The 16,170-nt window shown below is 41.4% G+C and overlaps 1 protein-coding gene across 2 annotated transcripts in view; it reads right to left on the bottom strand.

The window, feature by feature from the left end:
• The window catches only part of kdrl (kinase insert domain receptor like), a 217,397-nt gene that overhangs the window by 125,953 nt on the left and 75,274 nt on the right, over nucleotides 1-16,170 (bottom strand). For both annotated transcript variants that reach the window (XM_041195167.1, XM_041195168.1), the window contains exons 5-6: nucleotides 2,613-2,772; nucleotides 1,172-1,311 (exon numbers count right to left, since the gene is read on the bottom strand). In XM_041195167.1, coding sequence (XP_041051101.1) covers nucleotides 1,172-1,311; nucleotides 2,613-2,772 — 300 coding nt within the window. The remainder of the gene's footprint in view (nucleotides 1-1,171; nucleotides 1,312-2,612; nucleotides 2,773-16,170) is intronic.

The raw sequence follows: 16,170 nt of genomic DNA, 5'->3' as shown, positions 1-16,170 counted from the left end.
GGCAAACTGGAACATGTTGCAAATATCATCTGCTCCAGCCTGAAAGAAGAAGGACAAATAAAACCCTTCACAGCCACTGGAAATCCAGTTCTAATCCTGTTCTGAGGTTGCAGGTGTGGCAGCTGCAGTTGGCAGATGTCAGTGAGGACATCCTCCATGAAGTGCAGGTGTCTGACTCACCATTCCTTGCTGAGGTTCAGACAGGAGAATTGCTCCCTGAACACCCTGGGTAAATACGGCCTCTTACTGAGAACCCTGGCTTCATCTCCTCCTCCTCCTCCATCTTCCAGCAGTTTGCCCTGCTCTGTATCACCTCTGCTCCTTCTTTCTGCCATGCTGTAGCCCAAGGGGAATTCATAATGGTGCATCCATGTCTGGGAGCAAATGGTTTGTGCAGTATCCTTGAAGTCAGGACAGAGTCAGGACAGCAATTGCCACATGGCTCCCTGTCGGCTTTAGCAATTTTAAACAACTCTAGAAACCAATAAACACTTCTAAAATCACAGTTATGGCCACTAGAAATCACTCAGTAACTAATCTTAAAGCAGCTTATGATCCATTTCTTGGCACTGTTGGGAGAGCCTGCTGCTGAATAAATGCCTAACTATGCACCTTTAAGAGAGAATGTCAGATGGTGTTAGGGTTCAAATTGGCAGCGTGGCCTCAAATTAGTGTTGACATCGTAATCTGTCTACTCGGCACGCTTCTGGTGCATGCTCCCTGCACACATTGACACCCACAATAAAATGGTGTCTGCTGCATCCTGCACCAGAAGTATGAGTACAAACCATCTTTGTTTATGTTCTGTTAGGTTTATCAGTATAAATTGTAGGAATATGCTGGAAATACATCCGTTAAAAATTTGGAATGAAATTTTGAGCAGCTGTAAGGTTTTCAGATTGCATGAAATGGAAGGTTTTCGCCAGAAATTAGTGTTGGCCTTATTAGTGGATGAAGGTTCAACTTGTTTGTATGGCATTCCTTTCATATTTCAATGCAGATATTAATATGTTTAGCATGTAGCAGACATAGGAATGCCAAATGAATATGTCAATGCGTCCATCTGTAAATTGTGCTAGCAGTAATTTTGAAGCTTTTGCATCAAAATATTAATAAAATCCTTCAGAAAATCTGGTAAATGTGCTTCAAGATGACATAAGTCAGGACTTACTGCTTTGCCAGGATACTCCCACTGAAATTCAGGTCTGGCATTCAAAGGCATTTTTGCTGTGCACTTGATAGATAGTGTATCCCCAGACAGCACCTTGATTCGTGCACTGGTATTAAGGTGAAGATATTTCACCCCTTCAACTGAGGATAAAAGGCAAAACAACATATATACACAACAAACCACAATAATCAAGCACTTGAGCTTAGGTCAGAAAAACAAATGACAGAGAAGTAATGCAGCAATTTCCATCTTTGCTAACTTTGTTGTACTGCTACAAGTGTTTTCTTTGAACAAATTAGAAACCAGGTAGTAGATGTTAATTGCATATCAGTTGTCTTTAACTCCATGCAGATGGTGAGCATTAACTAGAGATTCATTTGTACCCTTATACAAAGGAACTGGGGGCTTGGCCTAAATAGCCAAGTGGTTATGGTACTGGGTTTGTAACCCCAAGATCAAGAGTTCAAATCTCACAGTGGCAAACTATGAAACAATGTAACTTCATCTGAAACAGATGGAAACAGGTTTACTCAAAAGAGTATCAAGAGTTCAAATCTCACAATGGCAAACTATGAAACAATGTAACTTCATCTGAAACAGATGGAAACAGGTTTACTCAAAAGAGTATCAAGAGTTCAAAATTTAAAAGATTTAAAAGATTATCAAGAGTTCAAATCTCACAATGGCAAACTATGAAACAATGTAACTTCATTTGAAATAGATGGAAACGTGTTTGTACTCAAAAGAGTTGCAAAGGAACTGACTGAAACTTTTTGCTGAGTTGGGAGGTACAAGTTTGTAATATCTCTGTATCTCCGTAAATAAATACTTATAAAACTTGGCAAAGATTGGCTCTAGTTCTAGCTTTTGCCATCTTGTTTGTTAGAGTAGAATAGTGGAAATTTTTGTTTGGTGAACTTTTGTATTCACCAAGGTGAAGGATGTTATCCAGGAGGCTTTTCTATATGTTCCAAGCACTGTCAGGATGAGACATGTTGAGGTTGAATATTAGCTAAGTTTAAGTGTTAAATAATTTCCCTCCACCCTTTTTCAAGCAATGTGCTTTTATCCCAAACTTAGAAGAGCATTTTCTATTGCCAATTAGCACCCCTCTTATTCTGGAACAGGATCTCTTTGGAGAGCAACAGCCCATTCTGTTTCCCTCTAGGCTTTGGCTAATCCATGTGGCTACCTTGCTGAAAGTTAGTTGAATGGCTGAAACACATAGTGCAACTAACACTAAATTTGAGAAGACTGGTGAGCTGCCGCTTTCCACTCAAAACAGGCCAGGAGCTGACCAGTGACATTCAAATGAGGCCAGGCAGTTCAAATTAACCAGGCCTGTAATGAAGACTCTGACAGGATAGCTGTCCACTCACATTGGCTTGCTAGAGGGAGTTGACATTAGCCCAATAAATTTGGAAGGAAAGAAAGCACTTACCTTCTTTGGATATTATAAAGTAAGACCTGAAGGCTTGATTTTTGACCATAGTTTTGCATTGCAGCATGCCAGAGGGAATATGTTCCAGATTTCGAATAATAAAGCCTTGCGTAGGATCCCATACACTATTTGTCCCATTGATTTCAAAGATGGTGTAATCCTGTATCAGGCAGAAATTATCATCTGTTAAACTGAAACCCATAACAAACAAGGTAAGCATGAATTATCATGTGGAAAGAATTGGACTTCTTTAGTAGGCCTCATTAAAGAATTGCACATGAATGGATAATGCAAAATTTAAGAATATAAATTTTTGATTGGATCTAAATAAATTAATTACTTAATTTGTTATGATGGTGGACTAATGGGTACCAGTTACTTGCGGGCAAGTTGAACTTTTTATGGAAGACAATAAAAGTAAAGATACTGAGCAAAAGATGGCTGATAATGTAAAGCGACCACTTTCTAGAAAATTCCTATGTGGATTATACTTGACTGGTCCTGAGAGGACATGGAATGTCACACCTGAAATGGGTCATGGCCTTCTTCAAACATAGGCATTTGAGAGGGAAATAGGAAAGGTGCAAAAGACTGAACTTTAATCTCCTGTGGTTCCAGAGACAAAAGACTGATTTGCATGTCTCAGCAGACATCCGATATCCATCGCCTGTTGGTTTATATCTCAGAATGTATAAATGGTGTGAGATGAAAAGAACATGGAGGCTGGGTGTGAGTCATAGTTTTTTCTCTTCCAGAATACACAGGGAAAAATCATTTATAAAGCTGATGTGCTAGATTGACTGTGTGTTACAACAAGTGGAAGAACAAGCTAGTCACCACCCCCCCCCTTCAGCTTGCAGGTGAAGGATCTCTCTCTGTTGCTGCAGGCAAAGCTTGGCAGAAGCACAATCTAAAGGAAATAGGACAGCGTTTCAGCCACCCTGAAGAACTGAGTTTCTCCAAACTAACTGCGAAACTGCCAAAGTCAGCTCGACTGGAACAGCTGCAACGTACAGCCATCTAAGCCTCATGGACAAGCCAAAGACTGATTCATTTTAAAAAAAAATTTATTTGGATTCTTAACTTCTCATTTCTGATCCGTGTGCATGTGTGTTGCATTTTTATTATTTTTCTCAAGTTTTAGTAACTAATTAGTAACTAATAAACTTACTCTTTCTTTGACTCAAGAAAGCCTGGTTAAACTGGCTCCTTCAAAAAAATAAATATATTTGGATTTTTAAATTAACCTTGTTGCGACCAACTGAGGAGGTTGAATAAAGAAGAACAGCCAGCTCATTCCTCCTCATCTGGGGGCATAACAAAATTGCAGTCCTGTTCAGAAAGTTAACAAATTGAGGGGACATCACCTGGGGACCGGTCATAACAAGTACTGATATATTTGTAGAACTTCATATTCAGGCAATCTCTTAAATTTATATTTGTTTTACATTTCTAGTCAAACTAAAAAAAGAGGAAAATATAGAAGGTGCCAAATTTCATTTGATACTCAGTTTCATTGTAGCAATGTGACATGTGAGGATGCTTCCCCCTCATGCTGGAATCTAGAACTAGGGGGCATAGTTTCAAAATAAGGGCCAGATTTTCATCCAAGAGGGGGGTAGCGGGAGTCGGGAGAATTTCTAGGCTCAGCCCGCCCACTTCACCTGGAAGGATGCGATTTTCATTGGAGTCAGGCTAGGTGGCCCAGCAAAAAGGTTTGGAGGCAGCCAGTGGGGCTGCTGGGTGCTGAGACCTACCTCAGTGCTTGGGATTCATCCCAGTTAAAATAAAAACAGAAATCCCACCAGCCCTCATCCCTCACATCCTCTCACACACTTCACATGCTCCATCCATGTCACCTAATGCCCCCACCCACTCCTTTTAGCCCCTCATGGGGAGGGGCTATATAGCCCCACATAGAAGTATCATAGCTTGGCATGAGAGGCATGAGGGGTCATGGGAAGGATTGTTTGGGGGAGCATAACTTAGCATGGGGTGGAGGTGCATGAGGGGGACCTTTTGAACTTGCCTTTTAAAATATTCATTCATGGAGACTATGGCCAGGATTTTCCCCTCGGCGATTTGGGGGCGGGGCCCGCTCACCGAGGGGAAAATGATGCGGGATGACGTTGGGAGGAATCCCTGATGTCATCCTGGCCATTTAAATCTTAAGGATGGCAGGCGGACAGCGAAATCAGCTGTCCACCTGCCGACTGTCAATGGCCAATTAAGGCCATTGACAGGCTCATTAAGATAGTTAAATGCCCTGCCCAGCCAACCTTAAGGCTTGTGGGCAGGCCAGGAGCCCCAGTGGCCTGTAGATTATTAATGAAACTTCATCCACTGGCGGGATGAAGTTTCATTACTGTTTTCTAAAAGTTTAATACATTTTATGAGTTTGTTATCAACATGTCCCATCTCGTGTGACATTGTCACATGAGGGGGACATGTTAATTTTAAAATGTCTATTTTTTGACTTTACTTACCTTTCACTAAACTACCTGAGACAGGACTTGGCCTCAGAGTGCAGCGTGCTCTTTTGTGCGCATGTGTGAAAGAGCGCACTTTGACAGATGGGGAATCCCTCACCCCTGCACAGGAAGCGCATAGCGCTTCCTGTCGGGCAGGCTGCTGGCCGGACCTTAATTGGCCTGCCCACTCAAAATGGTGGCGGGCCCCATTTCGCCAGCGGGGTTCGGCTGCCTGCCTGCCGCCGAGTCGGTGGGGCCCGCCCGCCAGCCAAGGGCTAATTTCTGCCCAATGGTTTGCAACATCTCTGAGGTGCGCGCGAACCTCGACTCATTGAAAACCTGGCCCGGTTCCATGAAAATTGTGGAGGGCTAGGATGCATCTATCCTCGCAATGGAGCCAGCCAGGTCGGGAGTGCAGGGTTCCGGCTTTTGACCCAAACCAATCCACACCCTTAATAGGCACTTCCAAAAATTGGAAACCCTGGAAATAGGGTCTGGGATCCTGGAATCGTGTTCCCGGCTGCCATTTTTAAAGGGCTCTTGAGTCAACAGAACTCGATGAAAATCCAGCCCAAGGTGTTCCCCATTTAAGATGGAGATGAGAAGAATTTTCTTCAACAGAAGGTTATTATTGTTTGGAATTCTCTTCCTCAGGAAGCAGTGGAAATGTGGGTCATTGCATATATTCAAGGTTGAGTTAGACAGATTTTTGATTGACAAGGGAGCTAAGGTTTATGAGGGCAGGCAGGAAAGAGAGGTTAAGGTTTCAATTAGATCAGCCATGATTGTATAGAATCGTGGAACAGGATTGAGGGGCTGAAAGACCTCCTCCTGCTCCTATTTCTTATGTTTGTATATAGGGCCTTGAAAATCTACCTATTTCTCTTTTCTTGTTCTTTCTTCCTTCATCTATTGTCTGTATATTGCCAAGTCCTAAATTGGGTTCTAGGGTCAGTTTAAAATGTCTAGACTCTCACGTAACTTGTGAATTGTGCCCACAGGAGTTGTGTACTGTTAGGAATGTTATACTGGACATGTCTTGTGTTACTCATCTTTGGAATTCTCTTCCCCCAACAAGCTGGGTCATTGAATACATTCTAGGTTGGGTTGGACAGATTTTTGATTCACGAGGGAGTCAAGGGCTTTGGAAGGCAGGCAAGAAAGTGGAGTTGAGGCCACAATCAGATCACCATGATTGTACTGAATGGTGGAGCAGGCTCGAGGGGCTGAACTGCCTCCTCCTGCTCCTGTTATTAATTCCGAAGGAGGACTTAATATCGAGCTCCAGGAAATAAACAGAACATTTTTAATAATAAGAGCTGGAACAATCATCTGGAGGGGTGACTTTTGTTGGATGCTGAAGTTAAGCATGTGCCAATAACTGAAATCTTGCTCATGGCATAAAGGGAAGTAAATGTTCCTATATCCCCTCTTGTGTAAATGGGGACACGGTCTTTTATGTAGTCATCATGCATTGAGTTCATTAAAATATCTGCTTTATTTAGCTGCACAGATTATTTCAGCACCAATTAGAATACCATATTAAAAGATGTCACACCAGAAAATGGACATTTTTGAGAATCAAAAGTTACAGCTATAATATAAAAAAATTACATTTATCTGACTAGCGTTACATAAACTAAAATACAGGAATCACATTTTAACATGTTTTTTGTTTCAATTTGATTTGAGGTTTTAAATGTTAGTACTTTAATTCCTTTTATTTCCCTTTTCTTGAACTGTGAATATTAATGTCTATAGAAAATGGACATGATAGTTACTGTGAAAAGATTTCTGTGAGAAACTGATCACAGTAGTTCCTTGCTAAAATTATTAAAGGACAGAATGACTCACGCATTTACAATTTTTACAGTGAAAACAAATAACTTTAAAACTTGAGAAATTTAACTTAATTTAAACTTTCCCTTCTTTTCCAAATGTCCCATCAGGAAGAATGAAATTCTGGATGGTGGTTTCATTACTCAAGTTTGAAGGAAGCTCTCAGTATGGAGGGAAGATAGAGCAAAAATCCTGAAGTTAAATATGTTTATTTAAGCAGAATCTATCAGTTACATAAAGCATTGGGACATTTATTGGCAAAGTGCCGCCTCAGGGAGATCGGTGGAAGTTATTAAATTTTTTAAAGGGTAGAAAAAATTTTCCTGACATGTTGCCTCATGTGACACTGTCACATGAGCTGGGACATGTCCATTACTTTTATTTAAGAATATTCTGAAATTTTTAAATCCCTCATGAAATCTCATCCCGCCCGTGGATGAGGTTTTGTGCTTTTTCGGAAGGCCGCCTGGACTCGTCACCTGCCCGCCAACCTAATGATTGGGCAGGTCCATTAATCATTTCAATTACTTTTTTAATGGCTGTAATAGGCTGTTGACAGGCCGGCGGGTGCGCAGCCAACTCGGCTGCGTGCCCGCCGAACTGAAAATCTAAATGGCACGGGGAGACATCGGGACGCACGCCTGACATCACCCCGCGTCATTTTATGCGTCGGCGAGCGGGGCCTGCCCCTGCCTCCGCCCCCACCCCCAGCCTTGCTCACCGATGGGATAAAGCTGCCCTATGAATAAATTTGAAGATTTTTGTCTTTGTTATGCTAAAAGCCCTATTTTAAAGTAATTTTCACTGGTTACTGATAAGTCACGATACTATCATAGAACAACAGAAAATTACATCATAGAAGGAAGTTATTCAATCCTTCATACATGCTTGAAAGAGCTGTGCTGTTTAGTCCCGCGCCCCCTGCACTTTGACATAACATTGTAAATCCCTAATGTTGGAAAGCTTTTGCTTTCAATATTTTGTGGGACTTTATTGATACCCCATCTCTGTTTCATGAGCTGTTTTATGGGTAGCTCTGTTGTTCATTTTTGACTTAAAATAGCGAGTAGGCAAACTACCAGTTTGTAGTTTTTGGACACGCTTGTCACTTGTTCATCAGTAAATTTGCAAACTTTTCAGCCAAAATTTGTTACTTTTTGATGAGTATGGTCTTTGAACCAATCAGGTGCAAGTCTGACAGACACTTTGCTTGTTGAGTATTTACATGATGTGTTGTAATGTAATACTTTAAAAGATGATGGTATTTTGATGTTTTACACATAGGATTCAGACTCTTAGTTTTATAGGTTGTTTTAGAGTTCTCAGTAATCTGATATTGAAGGACAGTGCGCAGGCAACTGGATTTATTATTGTTGATATCAAACTTACTTTCAGGCAAAGCTTAACAGCTCAATCCCTACCTATAACTTTCATTGTGTAATGCTGACCTATGCTTCCAATTTAATCTTATCCAGTTATATTAATGGAAACATAGTGAGAACATGCTTGGACTGAAACATCAATGTTTACTTATGTTAGGGAGTATCTCGAATGGTCATAAATTTGCATTCTAAAATTCACCTGTCATTAAGGATATAACATTGTTTTAGACTCCAAATCGGACTGCATACCTTTTCATTAGCAGTCTCATTATTTTGTTTTCTTTAGCTATTTGCACACCTCCATGAAATGATCTCATGATAAGTCTGCTTAGGCACTTGAAGCAGGAGCGTATCTCACAGCTTCTTTCTAAACTCTTGGCATTGCTGGTTATCCCATCATGCATTTTTTAGACAGAACCCAAATTCAGTCAATCACCATGGGGTGAATTTTCTGATTGTCGGGTGGGCTGGTTGGGAGCGGGCGTGGGCACGGGCAGGCATGGAGCCAATCGCCGCCCGTGATCGGCTCCGCACCACCATTTTACATGGGCAGGCCAATTAAGACCCGCCCAGCGTGATGCACAGTCTCAGGAATATTAAGTACATATTGATAACTTTTAATAAAGATGAAAATTATTTGTACATGTTCCCTCATGTGACATGTTTATGAATTGAGCAAAAAATATTTATTTAATAAAACCTTCGGGAAACCTCATCCCACTCGAGGATGAGGTTTCCTGAAAAACGCGAAGGTCGCTTGGGCTCTTCGCCTGCCCGCCAACCTTAAGTTGGACGGCCAGCATTGTTAAGTACTTTAATTGGTTTTTTAATGGCCTTAACAGGCCTTTGACAGTTCGAAGGGGACACAGCCACCTCCGGCACACGCCCGAATGAAAGATCTAAATGACATGTGATGACGTCGGGATGCACGCCGCATCATCTTACGTATTCTCACTCTCATCCACGTTTGGTGCTTGTTAATTTTCTGTATAGCTGCTCTAGTTCTGCACTTGTGGCCCAAATTGAACAGACTGCTTTCGTTTATGCCATCTTTGCCTCTTAGCCTTCTAAAGATCTACATATCGTATTCCCTATGGCTTACTGATAAAACAAATTTGTTTTTATTTCTGCTTTCATTTGCTGGGAAGAAACTTAATACCCATGAGCTATTGGTTAACAACAACATTTCTCATAGTTAATCAATCTGGCAAGGTAAATCTGAAATGTATCAAATCCTTCATTTCAAGTTAGAGATTATTGTAAACTAACAAAGTTAGAGAGATGAACAACTTTGGGTTGACTGCTTAGGTTTGCCAGTCATCTCTTGTTGCAATGATGCACGAGAGGCAATACATTACTGGGTATCAATATGCAATGAATTTTAATGGTCGCCCTCTTTGTGGTAAAGTTAATTTCATGTCACATTAAAAAGTGCTGAAGTTAACGTGCCTAACATTTTCATTAGGAAGAATTTTCTGGTTGGCGAGCAGGGGCTGGGCCCGCTTGCTGACGTGTAATATGACATGGGGTGATGTCGGGCGTGCGTCCCAATGTCATTGTGGGTCTTTTAGATTTTCAGTTCGGCGGGTGCGCAGCCAACTCGGCTGTGCACCCACTGAACTGTCAAAGGCCTATTAAGACCATTAAGAAAGTAATTAAAGTAGTTAAGAATGCTGCCCGTCCAACCTTAAGGTTGGTGGGGCGGGCAGGCGAAGAGCCCAGGCGGCCTTCACGTTTTTCATGAAATCTCATCCACGGGCGGGATGAGGTTTCATGAAGGGATTATAAATTAAATAAAAAATTTTGAAAAAATGAATTGACGTGTCACATGAGGGACATGTATTAAAATATTTTCTTTTCTTTATTTAAATGTTTAAACTATAAATTAATCGCCCTGAGGCACCTCCGGCCCGCAAAGGGAGCGATTAGTGCTTCTGGGTGAGCGTCACACTGGGCGGATCTTAATTGGCCTGCTCACGTAAAATGGTGGGGTGGCCCCAATCAGGGGTGTCGATCGGGTTTGCACCCCCCCGCCCCCGCCCCCGACGGGAGAGGGGGAACTTCTGCCCATTATTTTGTCTTTCCAAGAGAAGTAAATTGTGTACCCTACTATAGTTGAAAAATATGTTGAAAATCAAAATAAACAATTTTCTTAAAAGATACATCATTGCCTGAAAGAGAGTTGACAGAATAAGGACATAACCTGCCCATTGGTCCTAATTCTGAGGAGATTTTCATTGTTTTTTGACAGATGTCAATGGTAAACCATGGGGAACAGTAAGCGAACATTCTGGACACATACCAATCAGAGCGACTGCTTAAATCAAGTAAAGTCTGTAACACTACAAGTCACATTGGAACAGAATTCACATCAGCTCTGAAGGTAATGAGAAAGATGTTTCCATCCCTGACAAGATATTCCCATACCTTTCCAAGCTAATTTGCAAAACTTTGCGGTGGAGGTATTTACCAGCCTGATAAAGGTAGCAGAAAGTCCTGACAAGTTTTACTGGAACTTTTTAAAAAGCTGCCAGTCTACTTATCGCCTGGATCAGGCAAGAAGAGGGCACAGAGCAGTTGCCTGCAGGGGAAGATTGAGTGGCCCTTTCCCCCCTATCAATTCCAAGATAAGTTGTGGGGATAGGGTTTCAGGATTGACTTGTAGGGGGAAGAGTGAGAGCTCAGCGCAGAGGAACTCCTGATACTCCTGCTGTTCCAGGCCCCACAAAACAAGTTCTTCCAGAGGCTTGCACACTTAATCTCGGCTGGAACTCTGGTGTAGTGCCAATGGAGTGCTGCGCTGTAGGAGGTGATGTCTTTCAGATGATATGCCAAATGTAGCAGTCCTTCAGTAAGAATGTATTCAACTTTAAAAAAAGCAACATGTGAAAGCCCAAAGAAAATACTGCAAAAAGGCCATTTGTAATAGACAATTTTCAGAAATTGGCCCAACTTTGCTTCCCAACATTTCACAGGACCTTGGAACTGGACCTAAAAAAACCTTCAAAACCTGACATAGACACCAATGGGTGACTTTTTCAATACACTAGTCAAGAGATGGCAGGCCACACAATGGGTATAGGAACATAGGAGCAGAATAGGCCATTCAGCCCTTCAAGCCTGCTCTCCCATTCAATAAGATAATGGCTGATCTGGTTGTGGTCTCAATTCCATTTTGCCATCTGTACCCAAAACACATGACTCCCTTGTCTATCAAAAAGCTAATTCTGCCTTGAATAAATTCAATGTCCCAGCCTCCACTGCTTTCTGAGGAAGAGAATCACACAGACTAATGATCCTTTGACAGAAAAAAATTCTCCTTACCTCCATCTGAAATGGGAGACCTCTTAAGCCTTAAACTATGTCCCCTGGTTCTAGTCTCTCCCACAAGTGGAAACATCCTCCCGGCATTGATCCTATCAAATCCCTTCAAGCTCTGATGTGTTTCAATAAGATCACTTCTCTCTTTTAAACTCCAATGGTAAAGGCGCAACCTGTTCAACTTATCTTCACCAGATAAGCCCCTCATCCCAGGAATGATTTGAGCGAACCTTCTCTGAACTGCTTCTAATGCAATTATATATTTTTTCAAATTTGGAGACCAAAACTGTACACAGTATTCCAGACGTAGCCTCACCAATGCCCTGTACAGCTTAATTAAAACTTCCCTACTTTTACACTCTATTCCCCTTGCACTTAATGCCAAAACTCCATTTGCCTTCCTAATCAGTTGCTGTACCTGCATACTAACTTCATGATTCATGTATCAGGACACCCAGATCCCTCTGTACCACTGGGTTCTGTAGTGTCTCCCCATTTAAGTAGTGCAGTACTTTTTTATTCTTACTGTCAAAGTGGACAAGTTCACATTCTCCCACATTATACTCCATCTGTCAGATTTTTACCCACTCATTTAACCTGTCTACATGTGTTTGCAGGCTCTCTACCTCTTTTAACAACCTGACAGCCATTTTCTAAATCACTCGACCCTTCCAGATTCTAAGGAATTTTGGAAGATTATAACCAGTGCACCTACTATCTATTCAGTCGCTTCTTTTAAGACCCTAAGATGCAGGCCATCTGGTCCTGGGGACGTGTCAGCCTTTAGGTCAAATAGTTTTCCCAGCACCTTTTCCCTGGTGATGGTGATTGTTTTAAGTTCCTCCCTCCTGTTCCTTCCTTGATTTTCAAATATCTTTGGGAAGTTTTCGAAGTCTTCTACAGTGAAGACAGATAGAAAATTCCTGTTCAACTCCTCTGCTGGTTCCTTGCTTTTCATGATCAATTCTCCAGACTCACTCTCTAGAGGACCAACACTAGCTTTAGTTGCTCTTTTACTATTTATATACTTGTAGAAACTCTTACTATCTGCTTTTATATTACTACCCAGCTTTCCCTCATACTTTTCTTTCTCCCTCTTTATTTTTTTTAGTCATTGCTGGTTCTTAAAATTTGACTAATGCACATGTCCACTTAAATTATTTGTCTTGACCATTGAACTCTTGTATCCAAACTATAGGTCGGTAAGAAGAAAAGACTAACGAGCTATGTGGGGCCACTGTGTTTGACTGTGCCCCTGCATTCCTTGGAAATGGCAATCCCAAGAATTGCCTGATTAGAGTGAAACCTGGTGATGTGGTAACTAGAATCTTCCCCATGGAAACACCTTCCTATGTTAATGGACAATTCCTGAACCCAGGATATGATATTGTTGCAATGTGTAAGAATCCACAGGTTTAGGGAGGGCTTTGTGGTAATCATTGTAATAGTGTGATTTTTGGTGGCTTTAGGAAACGTTTGTTTAGCAGTAAGAGGAGTCACAGAAACAGCAGTAGCAGCACTGAACAGTATGGAGCTTCTCAGAAAATATATTTAATGAGGGGATTGGATGAATTAAAACAGGAAATATAAGCTAAAGAAACATTAATAACAGAATTAGCATCTCTTCAGAAGCATAGCTCTTCTAGGGTTAACAGCGTGAGTGCAACTCAGAAGTTACAGGAAGAGTGTGAGTGTGGTACTGATTTAACTTAAAAGAGAGCAGGGTACTGAGGTTTGTAAGTCATTAATGGTCAAGATCATTTGTAAGTACTGATCTAACTTAAGGGGAGTAGGGCACTGATGTTTTTAAGTTTGCCAATATTACAATAAACTATCGAAAAGAAGAGTTGTGAGCCTTGATCATTTTCTCCACCTGGACTGGCTCAGCCCAAATCCTAGAGTTAGGAGTAAAAGAGGGGAGGGAGATGCAGGTTCACTACCTATAAAATTGATGCTCTCTTAAGTGGATTAAAAAATCCTATGGTACTATTTCAAAGGAGAGCAAGAGAGTTGTACCCAGTTTCCTGGCCAATATTTACCCCCTCAACCATCATTAATAAAACAAATTATTTGCTCATGTATCACATTGTTGTTTTTGGGAACTTGCTGTGGCACAAATTGTCTGCCGCATTTCCCTGTGACTACACTTTAAAAGTTTTTCATTGTCTATAAAGCACTTTGAGACATCCTAAGGTCTTGAAAGCTGCTATATAAATGAAAGGCATTATTTCTTTTTATGTCTGGAATGATTTCTTTGTTTTTCCCACCAGCTTCTGATCTGCTGCAGCCTGGCAAGAAAACTGTGGCATCAACACCACTCAGGGACCAGTTAAAATATCATTGGGATGCCATTGGCATAAAAGAACCCTGAAGTGTATAAATTCATCAGGCATGTGCTTCTGAAGTCGAATTCTAATCCTAATTGGAATCCAACTGTGAAACTGCAAATTGAACTGGCATCCATGTTGGTGGTGAGTTGACCTGGATAAACTTGGCAGATTAAACTATTGAAAAATTAGGAAGGTACCTCATTTACCTGCAGAGCTGCGAAGTTGAGTAGTCGAAAGGGTAAAATTCTGAGCAGATAATTCAGCTGCTTGTTTTTCACAGGCTGGTTACTGCCAGGCAGGTTGGGTTAAATCCAACCTTCCCACCTCTCCTCACCTCACTATCCCCCAACAAAAATCTGCCTAATGGGCACTGTTGCTGTGACTTTTCCTCAGTATTCACCAATGGGATTTAACCAGTGCCTGAACTGTAAAACTTTTGTTCTGAGGAGACACAGGCATTCAGCAGTATGACAACAGGTTGAAAGAGTTCTGTTGAAGGGTCATGAGGACTCGAAATGTCAACTCTTTTCTTCTCCGCCGATGCTGCCAGACCTGCTGAGCTTTTCCAGGTAATTCTGTTTTTGTTTTGAAAGAGTGAAGTCTTCCACTCACAGAGGATTTAGTCCATCATAAATAAATAATAAAGACATTATATAAAATTCCTTTAGCAAAGTAGAAGGGGGAAATCTTGGGCATTTTGTGATATTTTGCCATGCAATGAGAGATAGATTTAAGAAATGGAAGAAAATTGCGTTAGCAGCACAGTGATTGATTTGGAGGTGCCAGCTAAGAAAATATAACTCGCTATCCTGCCACCAGTGGGCTGCATGCCCCAAATGAGTATCACTCGGCAGTTTACTGGCTTCAAGCCAGTCCAACATTCATGTGGTGCATGGGCTGACTCAGCCAGCAGGAAGTTAGAGTCAGAGGGGAAGCATTTTTGCACTTCCTGGTCCCAGATAAACCATTACTTACATACAGTTTTAGAACATCCTCCATTTCATCACCCAGTCATCCCTCTAAAATGCATTTGGGGCTTATGCAAGTCAGAAGACCCCAATTTGCATACAGTAATAGGCTACTGCTGGAAGGCCGGGGCTCCAGCCAATTTGGTGCAAGTAAGTAGTGCACCGCAATCTTAACTCTACCACAGCCAGTTTCCACCAGGTTGAGTTAAAATTGGCCCTTGTTTCTCTTGGGTAATAACTAGCCATTAGCTGACCTGTGTTCTTGCACAGTCTGGCCCACTATCAGCACTGTAAACCATATCATTCCACTTGCCAAAAGCAGTTGATTCTTTGAGCTTGTAAAAATATGTGATTTGTAGAAGTGTGATGGCTCTGGGAATAGATTTAATTTCCTGAGAAATGTCAGTACATCCAACATAAGAGTCTGTCACAATCTTTTCAAGAAAGCTACTTTTGAAGAGTTGAAGCAGTATTGTTTTCACATGAAAGCTTCATCTCTAGGGACTGAACCATTTAAACTTTTTAATAGTTCAGTCTGCCAAATTTATCCAGATCAACTCACCACCAACATTCAGCAACATGGATACTATTTCAATTTACAGTTTCAGAGTTAGATCCCAACTAGGATTTGGATTTGACTTCAGTGGCAAGATTAGATTTGGATTGTAGGTTTGGGAAATTTTTTTCTCCCCTTCCTTAAGGTATCAGCTCATTCCAGGCTGCAGGCACGTGAGCAGTAATGGACCTTTGTACGTCAACGATAGGTCTTCATGGGTGAATCTAAACAATGAGTATTAACAGTCTGTGGATGTGTGTCGGTGATGCTACATTCTAGTGTGATTAGATCCTCAATCCTTGTTCCCACAAAGGCACTTTACAGGAATCACTGAATAGTGATCAGCAGCAGACACCCAGCTGAATTTTTCCCAGTGTTGCTACGGCTAATTTTAGTACCCTAACTGTTATGCAAGCTGAGATCAGCTAACCGTACAGAGACTGCGAATCATATCCCAGGGTTGCTCATTTGGTGTGGCTTAGTACACTGAGAGAACATCAGGCAAGGTTTCTTGGCATTATTTGTCAATATAACTTTGGGAAATGTTCAAGAAGGAAAGAGCCAAGCAGAATGTAAACACATTTTCCTGTTTTCCTGGATTGGAGGCCTTGTTTAAAGTTCATAAAATTTAAAGGCTTGGCGGAGGATGTTTGTAAATGGGACTAGAAACTCTCCCATCGCTTCCTCTTGC

Source organism: Carcharodon carcharias, chromosome 9 (assembly GCF_017639515.1).
Source record: "Carcharodon carcharias isolate sCarCar2 chromosome 9, sCarCar2.pri, whole genome shotgun sequence".
In the NCBI taxonomy this organism is placed as follows: Eukaryota; Metazoa; Chordata; class Chondrichthyes; order Lamniformes; family Lamnidae; genus Carcharodon; species Carcharodon carcharias.
This window is presented reverse-complemented; position numbering and strand designations above follow the sequence as displayed.